This window comes from Melozone crissalis, unplaced genomic scaffold (genome assembly GCF_028551555.1).
Source record: "Melozone crissalis strain CALT ecotype California unplaced genomic scaffold, PUWL_Pcris_2 ptg000458l_1, whole genome shotgun sequence".
NCBI classification, from domain to species: Eukaryota; Metazoa; Chordata; class Aves; order Passeriformes; family Passerellidae; genus Melozone; species Melozone crissalis.
The window spans coordinates 1-13,642 of record NW_026536178.1 but is presented as its reverse complement, the minus strand read 5'-3'; the positions used below and the strand labels follow the sequence as shown (position 1 = coordinate 13,642).

Genomic DNA, 13,642 nt, shown 5'->3' with positions numbered 1-13,642 from the left:
CATCGAGCACAGGTGACCGTCAAGACCAGTTGACCGGGCTCATCACCACTGCTTGACCATCCTTATCCCCACTGACATCCACACCAGGTGATCAACTTCAGGCCCACCAGTTAGCCATCAACACCAGCTGACCATCTTCATCCCCACCAGCTGACCATCTTCATCCCCACCAGATGACCATCTTCATCCCCACCAGATGACCATCCACACCAGCTGACCATTGACAACTTTTGACCATAAACACCATAATCACCTCCACCACCAGTTGACCATCGATGTCAGCTGACCATCACACACCAGGTGACCATCAGTAGCAATTGACCACCTCCATTACCAGTCAACCACCACCAGTATACCGTCAAACGCCAGTTAACCATCGGCACCAGCTGACCAACCCCACCAGCTGACCATCAACACCAACTGACCACCTCCATCACTAATTGATCATCAATATCAGCTGTCCACTTCCATCACCAGTTGACCATCGACATCATGACCATCCCCATCCCCATCTGATCATCCCCACCAGCTGACCATCAACAGCATGACCATCCCCACCGGCTGACCATTCCCATGACCAGTTGATCATCGACACCATCTGATCATTTCCATTCCCACCACTTCACCATCCTGATGGCCACTTCACCCCCCCATGACCAGCTCACCAACACCAGCTGACCACCCCCATCCCACCCGCTGACCATCCCTGTGATCCATTGGCTCTCCCCATAACCAGCTGACCATCAAATACCAGTTGACCACTCAACACCAGTTAATGACCCCCATCCCCACCAGTTGCCCACCCCCATGACCAGTTGACCATTGAATGCCAACTGACCATTGAACATCAGTTGACCATCAAACCCCACTGACCACCCCCATCTCCATGACCAGTTGCCCACCCCCTTCACCAGTTGCCCATCTCCATGATTAGCTGACCACCCTCATGACCAGTTGCCCATCCCCATGACCCACTGACTAGCCCCATGGCCGATTGACCCTGCCCATAACCAGTTGACCATCAAACCCCACTGACCACCCTCATCCCTACCAGTTGCCCATCCCCTTCACCAGTTGCCCATCCCCATGAACAGTTGACCACCCTCATGACCAGTTGCCCATTGAACACCAACTGACCATCCCCACCAGCTGACCATCGAACCCCAATGACCATCCCCATCCCCACCAATTGCCCACCCCCGTCACCAGCTGCCCACGCCCATGGCCTGTTGACTCTTCCCATAACCAGCTGACCATCAAACACCAGCTGACCATCAAACACCAATGACCACCCCCACCACCATGACCAATTGTCCACCTCCATGACCAGTTGCCCATCCCTATGACCAGTTGACCAACCACATGACCTGCTGACCATCCCCATGACCCGTTGACCAACCCAATGACCCGCTGACCATTGCCATGATCAAATGACCATTGAACACCAGGTGACCATCAAGCTCCAACGACCATCCCCATCCCCATGACCGGTTGCCCACTCCCATGACTCACTGACCATCTCCATGACCAGCTGACCAACCCCATGACCAGTTGCCCACCCCCCTGACCATATGCCTATGCCTATGACCCGTTGACCCTCCCCATAATCAGTTGACCATCGAACACCACTGACCACCCTTATCCCCACCAGTTGCCCACTCCCATGACCAGTTGCCCATCCCCATGACCCATTGACCACCCCCCTGACCAGTTGCCCATCCCCATGGCTGGTTGACTCTCCCCATAACCAGTTGCTCATCCCCATGCCCAGCTGCCCTCTCCCATGCCCAGTTGCCCACCCCCATGACCCATTAACCCTCCCCATAACCAGCTGATCATCAAACCCCACTGACCACACCCGTCCCCACCAGTTGCCCACTCCCCTGACCAGTTGCCCATCCCCATGACCCATTGACCAACCTGCTGACCAACAAACACCAGCTGACCATCAAACACCATCCCTGCCAGTTGCCCACTCCCTTCACCAGTTGACCATCCCCATGACCAGTTGCCCTCTCCCGTGACCTGCTGACGCTCCCCATGACCAGCTGACCCTCAAACCCCACTGACCACCCCCATTCCCATGACCAGTTGCCCACAATCCTGACCAGTTGCCCACAATCCTGACCAGTTGCCCACCCCCATGACCCATTGATTCTCCCCAAACCCGTTGACCATCAAACACCAGTTAATGACCCCCATCCCCACCAGTTGCCCACTCCCATGACCTGTTGACCATTGAACGCCAACTGACCATTGAACATCAGTTGACCATCAAACCCCACTGACCACCCCCATCTCCATGACCAGTTGCCCACCCCCTTCACCAGTTGCCCATCCCCATGATTAGCTGACCACCCTCATGACCAGTTGCCCATCCCCATGACCCACTGACTCTCCCCATGGCCGATTGACCCTGCCCATAACCAGTTGACCATCAAACCCCACTGACCACCCCCATCTCCTTGACCAGTTGCCCATCCCCATGACCAGTTGACCAACCACATGACCAGTTGCCCATCCCCATGACCAGCTGACCATTAAACACCAACCAACCATCCCCACCAGTTGACCACAGAACCCCAATGACCATCCCCATCCCCACCCATTGCCCACCCCCGTCACCAGCTGCCCACGCCCATGGCCTGTTGACCCTTCCCATAACCAGCTGACCATCAAACACCAGCTGACCATCAAACACCAATGACCACCCCCACCACCATGACCAATTGTCCACCCCCATGGCCAGTTGCCCACCCCTGTGACCAGTTGACCAACCACATGACCCGCTGACCATCCCAATGACCCGTTGACCAACCCAATGACCAGTTGCCCATCCCCACGACCAGTTGCCCACCCCTATGACCCCTTGACCCTCTCCATGACCGGTTGCCCATCGAACACCAACTGACCATTGAACACCAGTTGACCATCAAACTCCAATGACCACCGCCATCCCCACCGGTTGCCCATCCTCATGACCAGTTGCCCACCCCCATGACCCGTTGACCATCCCCATGACCAGTTGGCCAACCCCCTGACCAGTTGCCCATCCCCATGACCGGTTGCCCACTCCCATGACACGCTGACCATCCCCATCACCAGTTGGCCAACCCCATGACCCGCTGATCATCCCCATGACCTGTTGACCACCCCAATGACCAATTATCCATCCCCATGACCCATTGACCCTCCCCATAACCAGGTGACCACCAAACCCCACTGACCACCCCCATCCCCACCAGTCACCCCTCCCCCACACCCACTAGCCCCTCCCCCCTCCCCGCAGCCCCTCCCCCTCCCCGCAGCCCCTCCCCCACCTTGTTGGGCTTCACGGCGCGCTGCAGGTTCTCGATCCATTTGTCCCTCTCGGCCGCCGACCGGCAGGCGAAACATTTGGTGCCCGACGCCGTCGTCACCTGCGGGCACCGCCCCCAGCCCCGGGTGAGCCACGCCCCCCCCGGGAGGCGCCCCCGGGAGGTTCCGGAAGGTTCCGGGAGGTTCCGGAAGGCGGCCGCACCTCGAAGCAGAACTCCTGGCCCAGGATGCTGCTGTGCACGGCCTTGATGATGGAATCCTCGTCCAGGTTCAGCTCCAGCGCCTCGGCCGCGCTCGAGGGGCTCAGCAGGGACTCGTGCGAGTGCGACTCCTTAAAGCTCTGCATCAGCCGCGCCCTGCAGCGGGAATTCGGGGAATTCGGGGGGATCCGGGGGGCTGGGGGGGCTGGGGGGCATTTGGGGGGATTTGGGGCATTTGGGGGGGGATTTGGGGGGGATTTGGGGGTGTTTGGGGGTGTTTGGGAGAGCTCGTGCGAGTGCGACTCCTTAAAGTTCTGCATCAGCCTCGCCCTGCAGCGGGAATGCCGGGAATTCGGGGGGATCCAGGGGGCTGGGGGGGCTGGGGGGTATCTGGGGGGGATTTGGGACCATTTTAGGGGGATTTGGGGACATTTTGGGGAGAATTGGAGCCATTTTGGGGGGATTTGTGGGGAAGTTTGTGGGACTGCCACTCCTTAAAGCTCTGCATCAGCTGTGCCCTGCAGCGGGAACGCCGGCAATTTGGGGGGATCCGGGGGGTCTGGGGGGGTTCTGGGGGATTTGGGGCCATCTGGAGCCATTTGGGGCCATTTGAGGAGACTTGGGGCCATTTTGGGGGGATTTGGGGAGAATTGGGGCCATTTAGGGGGGATCTGGGGGGAGTTTCTGCGAATGCGACTCCTGCATCCGTCTGTGGGGATTTGGGAATTTTGGGAATTCGGGGGGATCCTGGGGGGGTGGGCTGGGGGTTATCTGGGGGGGGCTAGGAGGCATTTGGGGCCATACTGGGGGGGCTTTGGGGGAATCTGGGGACATTTTGGGGGAAGATTTGAGGGAATCTGGGGACATTTTGGGGGGGATTTGGGGGGATTTTGTGCGAGCGCAACTCTTTAAATCTCTGCATCAGCCAGGCCCTGGATCGCGGGGGTTTGGGATTTTTGGGAATTTGGGGGGGTCTGGGGGAGTCTAGGGGGATTTGAGGGGGGATTTGGGGCCATTTTAGGGAGATTTGGGGCCATTTGGGGAGGGTCGTGCCAGTGTGACTCTTTAAAGCTCCGCATCAGCCAAGCCCTGGATTGGGGGGTTCGGGAATTTCGGGAATTGGGGGGGATTCTGAGGGGGTCTGATTTTGGGGGATTTGTGAATTTTGGGAATTCAGGATTTGGGGAGGGGATTTTGGGGGGATTTAGGGAGGATTCGGGGGGGATTTGGCAAAGATTGGAGGGGTTGGAAAGAGATTTGGGGGGGGATTGGAGGGAATTTGGGGGGATTTGGGGGGATTCTGGCAGGTTTGGGGGGTTCTGTGTTGTTTGAGGGGATTTTGGGGGGTTGAGGGAATTTGGGGAGATCTGAGGGAGTTCGGGGGCATTTGAGGAGATTTTTGGGGAATTGGAGGGGATTTTTGGGGGATTTTGGGGAATTTTGGGGGGATTTCTGGGGGCATTCTGGGAGGGATTTTTGGGGAATTTCGGGGGGACTTTTGGGGAGATTTTCTGGGAATTTTGGGGGGATTTTGGTGGAATTTTGGGGGGATTTTTGGGGCATATTTATGGAATTTTGGGGGGATTTTCAGAGAATTTTGGGGGGGATTTTTGTGGAATTTTGGGGGGATTTGGGGGGAATTTTGGGGGGATTTTGGGGGATTCTGGGCAGTTCCTGGCGGAACTCAGGGCCCCTCCCCCGGTGGGACCCCCAGATCCCCCCGGGGTGCCCCCAGGTGTGCCCAGGTGTGCCCAGGTGTGCCCCAGGTGTTGCCGGTACCTGTCACGCTCGGCGCTGTGGGAGCTGCTGGTCCAGTGCCCCCACATGTCCCCAAATGCCCCCGTGGTGTCCCCAGGTGTGCCCTGGTGTCCCCAGGTGTGTCCGGGTCTCCTAGGTGTGTCCCAGGTGTGTTTGCAGGTGTCCCCAGGTACCCCCAAAGTCCCTCAGGTGCGTCCCCAGGTGACCCCAGGTGTGCCCAGGTATCCCTCAGGTGTGTCCCCAGGTGTGCCCAGGTATCCCTCAGGTGTGCCCAGGTGTGCCCGGGTATCCCTCAGGTGTGTCCCCAGGTGTGCCCAGGTATCCCTCAGGTGTGCCCAGGTGTGCCCAGGTGTGCCCAGGTATCCCTCAGGTGTGCCCAGGTGTGCCCAGGTATCCCTCAGGTGTGTCCCCAGGTGTGTCCTAGGCGTGCCCAGGTATCCCAAGGTGCGCCCAAACTCCCTCAGGTGTGCCCAGGTGTGACCCCAGGTGTGACCCCAGGTGTGCCCAGGTGACCCCAGGTGTCCCCAGGTGTGCCCAGGTGACCCCAGGTGTGACCCCAGGTGTCCCCAGGTGTTCCCAGGTGACCCCAGGTGTGCCCATGGCTGTCCCCAGGTGTCCCCAGGTGTCCCCAGGTGTGCCCAGGTGTGTCCCCAGTCCCCCAGGTGTCCCAGATGTGTCACAGGTGCCCCCAGGTGTATTTACCTGTCGTGGTTGGCGCTGCCAAAGCGCAGCAGGATCTGCCGGAAGCTGCCCCACGTGTGACCCCAATGCCCCCAGGTGTACCCAGGTGTATCCCAAGTGTGTCCCCAGTGCCCCCAGGTGTACCCAGGTGTGTCTCAGGTGTGTCCCCAATGCCCCCAGGTGTGCCCAGGTGTACCCAGGTGTATCCCAGGTGTGTCCCCAGTGCCCCCAGGTGTACCCAGGCGTGCCCAGGTGTATCCCAGGTGTGTCCCCAATGGCCCCAGGTGTGCCCAGATGTGTCTCAGGTGTTTCCCAGGTGTGTCCCCAGTGCCCCCAGGTGTGCCCAGGTGTATCCCAGGTGTGTCCCTAATGGCCCCAGGTGCACCCAGGTGTGCCCAGGTGTATCCCAGGTGTGTCCCCAGTGCCCCCAGGTGTACCCAGGCGTGCCCAGGTGTATCCCAGGTGTGTCCCCAATGGCCCCAGGTGTGCCCAGATGTGTCTCAGGTGTTTCCCAGGTGTGTCCCCAGTGCCCCCAGGTGTACCCAGGTGTATCCCAGGTGTGTCCCTAATGGCCCCAGGTGCACCCAGGTGTGCCCAGGTGTATCCCAGGTGTGTCCCCAGTGCCCCCAGGTGTATTTACCTGTTGTAGTTGGTGCTGTCGAAGCACAGCAGGATCTGCCGGAAGCTGCCCCAGGTGTGTCCCCAATGGCCCCAGGTGTGCCCAGCTGTACCCAGGTGTGCCCAGGTGTGTCCCCAATGGCCCCAGGTGTGCCCAGCTGTACCCAGGTGTGCCCAGGTGTGTCCCCAATGGCCCCAGGTGTGCCCAGCTGTACCCAGGTGTGCCCAGGTGTGTCCCCAATGCCCCCAGGTTCCCCCAGGTGTATTTACCTGTTGTAGTTGGTGCTGCTGAAGCCAAGCAGGATCTGCTGGAAACTGCCCCAGGTGTGTCCCCAATGCCCCAGGTGTACCCAGGTGTGCCCAGGTGTGTCTCAGGGGTATGAGGTGTACCCCAGGTGGGCCCAGGTGTACCCCAGGTGTATTTACCTGTTGTAGCCGGCATTGCCAAAGTGCAGCAGGGTCTGACGGAAGCTGCCCCAGGTGTATCCAGGTGTGTGATGTGTACCCCAGGTGTATCTCAGGTGTATCCAGGTGTGTGATGTGTATCCCAGGTGTATCTCAGGTGTATCTCAGGTGTATCCAGGTGTGTGATGTGTACCCCAGATGTATCTCAGGTGTATCTCAGGTGTATCCAGGTGTGTGATGTGTATCCCAGGTGTATCTCAGGTGTATCTCAGGTGTATCCAGGTGTGTGATGTGTATCCCAGGTGTATCTCAGGTGTATCTCAGGTGTATCCAGGTGTGTGATGTGTACCCCAGGTGTATCTCAGGTGTATCCAGGTGTGTGATGTGTATCCCAGGTGTATCTCAGGTGTATCTCAGGTGTATCCAGGTGTGTGATGTGTGTCCCAGGTGTATCTCAGGTGTATGATGTGTACCCCAGGTGTGTCCCCAAGGCCCCAGGTGTATCTCAGCTGTACCCGGGTGTACCCAGGTGTACCCAGGTGTGCTCAGGTGTATCTCAGGTGTGTCTCACCTGTCATGGTCAGCGTTCCAGAAGCGCAGCAGGATCTGCCGGAAGCTGCCCCAGGTGTGTGATGTGTACCCCAGGTGTACCCCAGGTGTATGAGATGCATCCCCAGTGCCCCAGGTGTGCCCAGGTGTGTCTCACCTGTCATGGTCGGCACTCCAGAAGCAGGCCAGGATCTGCCGGAAGCTGCCCCAGGTGTGTCCCAGGTGTACCCAGGTGTGTCCCAGGTGTACCCAGGTGTGCCCAGGTGTATCCCAGGTGTACCCAGGTGTGCCCAGGTGTATCCCAGGTGTGCCTCACCTGTGCCCAGGTGTGCCCAGGTGTGCCCAGGTGTATCCCAGGTGTGTCTCACCTGTGCCCAGGTGTGCCCAGGTGTGCCCAGGTGTATCTCAGGTGTGCCCAGGTGTGCCCAGGTGTATCCCAGGTGTGTCTCACCTGTGCCCAGGTGTGCCCAGGTGTATCTCAGGTGTGTCTCACCTGTGCCCAGGTGTATTTACCTGTCACGATCCATACTCCAGGAGCGGGGCAGGATCTGCCGGAAGCTGCCCCAGGTGTGTCCCCAATGTTCCCAGGTGTGTCCCCAGCTTTACCCAGGTGTATCCCAGGTGTGTCTCAGGTGTGTCCCAGGTGTATTTACCTGTCGTGGTTGGTGCTGCGGAAGCGGGGCAGGATCTGCCGGAAGCTGCCCCAGGTGTAGCCAGGTGTATCCCCAATGCCCCAGGTGTGTCCCCAATGCCCCCAGGTGTATCCCCAATGCCCCAGGTGTGTCCCCAATGCCCCCAGGTGTACCCAGGTGTATCCCAGGTGTGTGAGGTGCGTCCCAGGTGTACCCAGGTGTATCCCCAGTTCCCCAGGTGTACCCCAGGTGTACCCAGGTGTGTCTCAGGTGTATTTACCTGTCGTGGTCGGCGCTGCGGAAGCGGGGCAGGATCTGCCGGAAGCTGCCCCAGGTGTACCCAGGTGTATCCCCAATGCCCCAGGTGTACGAGGTGTGTGCCCAGGTGTGTTTCAGGTGCCCCCAGGTGTGTCTCAGGTGTGCCCAGGTGTATTTACCTGTCGTGGTCGGCGCTGCGGAAGCGGGGCAGGATCTGCCGGAAGCTGCTGGTCCGGTCCAGCTTGGGCTGGCTCTTGGTGCGCTTGATGGAGCTCTTGAGGCGCCGGCTCAGGAAGCCTTGCTGGGGACACCGGGGTCACGGGGTCACTCGGGGGGCACTCGGGGGTCACCCAGGGGTCACAGAGGTCAGGGGTCACCCAGTGGTCACTTGAGTCACCGGTCATCCAGGGGTCACTGGGGTCATCCAGGGTCACCCGGCATTAGGGGTAATCCAGGGGTCACCCAGGGGGCAAACAGGGTCAGGGGTCACCCAAGGGTCACTGGGGGTCACTAGGGGTCAACCAGGGGTCACAGGGTCATTGGAGTCAAGGGGTCACTGAGGGGTCAGGGGTCACCAGGAGGTCACCACGGAGTCATTACATCATGGTTTCCATGGCGACAAGCAGCAGTTGCCATGGCAACAAACTAATCGGGACCTGAGTTACCTGGTTACCATGGAAACAGACTGCTCAGGCACAGGGTGACCCGGTTACCATGGCAACGGGTCACACAGGATGTCAGTTACCCTGTTACCATGGCAACGGGTTGTTCCAGGCCTGGCTTACCTGGTTACCATGGCAACGGACCGTTTACCCTGGTAAGAGATCAGTCAGGGCCCAGGTGACCCGGTTACCATGGCAACGGGTTATTCCAGATCCAGGTCAAAGCGGTTGCCATGGTAATGGGTCACTCAGTGTGTGGGCTGCGTGGTTACCATGGCAACGGGCAGCACAGGACCTGAGTACCCAGTTACCACGGCAACGGACTAGTCAGGCACAGGGTGACCCCGTTACCATGGCAGCGGGTTATTCCAGATCCAGGTTGCACGGTTACCATGGCAACTGGTCACTCAGGATGTAGGTTACCTGGTTACCATGGCAATGGGTTATTCCAGACCCAGGTTACCATGGCAATGGACTATTCAGAACCTGGGGGGGGGGTGGGGGTGTGTGTTTTACCCTGTTACCATGGCAGCGGCTCATTCAGGACCTGGGTTACTGGTTACCATGGCAACAGACTCTTCAATACCTGGGTTGTCCTGTTACCATGGCAACAGGTCGGTCCAGGTCCAGGTTACCTGGTTACCATAGCAATGAATGATTTCAGACCTCGGGTGACCTGGTTACCATGGTAACAGGTTATTCTGGGTCGCCTAGGGTCTGCAATAACCCGTTACCATGGTAACCAGGTTACCTGGCTCCTGACCTGGGGGGGAGGGGTGTGTGTGTGTTGTGTGTTACCTGGTTACCATGGCAACGGGTCATTCAGGGCCATGGTTACCATGGAAACAGGTTAGGTAGGCCCCAAGTTACTCGGTTACCATGGTAACAGGTACCACAGGGCCACGGTTGCCATGGTGATGGGCAGCGAAGCATCGCGGTTCCCGAGCACGGAGACCACAGGGGTCATGGTAACCATGACAACGGGGAGGCAATGGGTCACCATTACCATGGCAACGGGGACGATCATGGTAACCATGGCAACGGGGATGGGCTGGACCAGGGTAACCATGGCAACAGGCCTGGGATGGGGTAAGCAAGACAACACGGGAGTGATGGACCACGGTAACCATGGCAACAGGCAGGACCACAACAACCATGACAACAGGGATGTGCCAGGCCACGGTAACCATGGCAACGAGTGATGGGGGGGGTGCAGTAACCATGGCAACGTGGGCGAGGGGTAACCGTGGCAACAGGTGTGCAATGAGGTAACCATGGCAACAGGCAGGACCATAACAACCACAATGACAGGGATGTGCTGGGGCACGGTAGCCATGGCAACAGTTGCCTGGGTACCTCGGTAACCACAGCAGTGAGTGATGGAGGACCGCAGTAACCATGGCAACGGGCATGTGGGGACCACAGTAACCATGGTAACATGGAAACAGGACAATGGTAACCATAGCAATGTGTGATGGAGGACCACAGTAACCGTGGCAACGGGTGGATGATGGAGTAACTATGGCAACGGGTGTTGCGGGACTGTGGCAATGCAGAAACAGGGACCAGGGTAACCATGGCAACCGGTGACAGAGAACACAGTAACCATGGCAACCATGGAAATGGGACCATGGCAATCTGTGATGGAGGACCACAGTAACCATGGCAACGGGTGATGCATGATTGCGGTAACCATGGCAACACAGAACAGGGACCAGGGTTACCATGGCAATGGCTGAGTACCTGTGTAAATGTGGAAACGGGGGCTGGGTGCTTGGTAACCATGGCAACGGGTGTGCGATGTGGGGGGACTGTGGTAACCATGGCAACATGGAAACAGGGACTGGGGTAACCATGGCAACGGGTGACAGGGAACACGGTAACCATGGCAACAGCTGAGAACCAGTGCAAGCGTCGCAACAGGGGTTGTGTACTTGGTAACCATGGCAACGGGTGTGTGACGGGGTAACCATGGCAACGGGCACGTGGGGACCACAATAACCATGGCAGCGTGGAAACGGGATGGTAACCATGGCAACGTGTGATGGAGGACCATGGCCACAGGTGTAATAGGCGTGTGATGGGGTAACATGGAAATGGGGCCATGGTAACCATGGCAATGTGTGATGGAGGACCACAACAGGTGTATTGGGAACGTGGTAACCATGGCAACGGGTGTGCAATGAGGTAACCATAGCAACAGGCATATGGGACCACAGTAGTCATGGAAACGGGACCATGGTAACCACGGCAATGTGTGATGGAGGACTACGAGGACCTTGGCAACGGGTGTGCAGCGGGGTAACCATGGCAACGGGTGTGTGATGGGGTCACCATGGCAACGGGTGGTGGTGGGTAACCATGGTAACACGGGAACAGGGACCAGGGTAGCCATGGCAACGGCTGAGCACCAGTGTCAGTGTGGCAACAGGGGCTGGGCAATTGGTAACCATGGAAACGGGTGTGTGATGGTGTAACCATGGCAATGGGTGTGTAATGGGGTAACCGTGGCAACGGGTGGATTGGGACCAACCACGGTAACCATGGCAACAATACCCCAAATAACCAAGGCAACAGGTGGGGGAAGGGGGGAAATAGAATGGTAACCATGGCAATGGGGGGGGGGGAGCATGGTAACCATGGCAACAGATGATCAATGACAATGCCATGATAACCATGGCAACAGGCATGTGGGGGACCACAGTAACCAAAGCAATGGAATAATGACTGGTACCATGGCATAAGGGTGGTACCATGGTAACCATGCAAATGGATGACAATGGCAACCATGGCAACAGGCACGTGGGGATCATGGTAACCATGGCAACGGATGATGGGTGACAACAGTAACCATAGCAATGGACGATGGGGAGGGACCAACATGGTAACCATGGCAACAGATGGTAGATGACAACAGTAAATGTGGCAACGGATGATGGGTGCCAACAGTAACCATGGCAATGGATGATGAGGGGGAACCACCATGGTAACCATGGCAACAGATGATAGATGACAATGGTAATCATGGCAATGGACGATCGATGACAACTGAAACCATGGCAACAGATGATGGGCTTTACAATGGTAACCGATGCAATAGGGGATGGTAACCATGGCAACGGATGACAACAGCAACCATAGCAACACATGATGGGGGGATCACAGTATCCACAGTGACGGTCAGGCCGCAGTTGCCATGGCGATGGTTAGGCTGCAGTTGCCATGGCAACAGTCAGGCTGCGGTTGTCATGGCGATGGTGAGGCCACAGTTGCCAAGGCGACAGTCAGGCCGTGGTTGCCATGGCGACAGTCAGGCCACAGTTGCCATGGCAATGGGTGACAGTCAGGCCATGGTCACCATGGTGACAGGTCACGGTTGCCATGGTAACAGTCAGGCCATGGTTGCCATGGTGACAGGCCGCAGTTGCCATAGTGACAAGCCACGGTTGCCATGGTGGCTGTCAGGTCGCGGTTGCCCATGGTGACAGGTCACCGTTGCCATGGCGACAGGCCGCGGTTGCCATGGTGACAGGTTGCGGTTGCCATGGTGGCTGTCAGGTCGTGGTTGCCATGGTGACAGGTCACCGTTGCCATGGCGACAGGCCGCGGTTGCCATGGTGACGGTCAGGCCGCGGTCGCCATGGCGCCGGCGCTCACCGAGGGCCGGAAGGGCGGGCGCGGGCGGCGCGTCCATGTTGATGCTGAACTGCTTCCCCCCGGGAACGCTCTTCCTGCGGGAGCGGCCGCCCGTGGTAATCTGGGAGTGGGGCAGGGGGGAAAATGGGGGTCAGGGAGCCCCTAAACCCGGGGGGGGGAACGGGGGTCAGGGAGTCCCCAAAACCCAGGGGAAACCCAAAATCCCACCCCAAAACTCAGACCCCAAAATCACACCCCAAAATGCAGCAGGACCCCAAAACCTGGGGAAGAACAAAATCCCACCCCAAAACCCAGGGAGGGAAATGGGGGCTCAGGGAGCCCCAAAATCCAGGGGGAGAACCCAAAATCCCACCCCAAAACCCAGGGGAACCCAAAATCTCACCCCTGACCCAGGGGGGACCCCAAAATCCCACCCCAAAACCCGGGGGGACCCCAAAATTACACCCCTAACCCGGGGAAAACCGAAATCCCACCCCAAAACACGGGGGGACCCCAAAACCCCACCCTAAAACCCACAGGGACCCCAAACTCCACCCACAAAACCCGGGGGAACCCAGATCGCACCCCAAATCTGGGGGGGGGCACCTCGGGTCCCACCCCAAAACCCGGGGGAACCTAAAACTGGTGAGGAACCAAAATCCCACCCCAAAAATGCAGCAGGAGCCCCAAAATCCCACCCAAAATCCAGGAGAAACAATAATCCCACCCCAAAACCTGGGGGGGACCCCAAAATCCCACCCAAAACCCGGGGTGACCCCAAAATCCCACCCCAAAACCTCGGGGACCCAAATCCCACCCCAAAATGTGGGGGGACTCAAATCCCACCCGATAACTTGGGGGAACCCCCAAACGTCACCCCAAAATGCAGCTGGACCCCAAAATCTCGCCCCAGGACCCGAGGGGA

The 13,642-nt window shown here is 58.4% G+C and overlaps 1 protein-coding gene across 5 annotated transcripts in view; it reads right to left on the bottom strand.

Moving 5' to 3' along the window:
- Positions 1 to 12,833, bottom strand: part of SYNGAP1 (synaptic Ras GTPase activating protein 1) — a 41,851-nt gene extending 29,018 nt beyond the window's left edge. For 2 of the 5 annotated variants that reach the window (XM_054295003.1, XM_054295004.1), the window contains exons 1-4: positions 8,442 to 8,484; positions 5,298 to 5,408; positions 3,521 to 3,674; positions 3,321 to 3,419 (exon numbers count right to left, since the gene is read on the bottom strand). In XM_054295003.1, the coding sequence (XP_054150978.1) occupies positions 3,321 to 3,419; positions 3,521 to 3,674; positions 5,298 to 5,344 (300 nt within the window). In that variant the 5' untranslated portion in view covers positions 5,345 to 5,408; positions 8,442 to 8,484. Of the gene's footprint in view, positions 1 to 3,320; positions 3,420 to 3,520; positions 3,675 to 5,297; positions 5,409 to 8,441; positions 8,486 to 8,598; positions 8,721 to 12,738 lie in introns of those variants that run through there. The other 3 variants (XM_054295007.1, XM_054295006.1, XM_054295005.1) reach the window with 3 other exon arrangements.
- Positions 12,834 to 13,642: the final 809 nt, after the last annotated feature.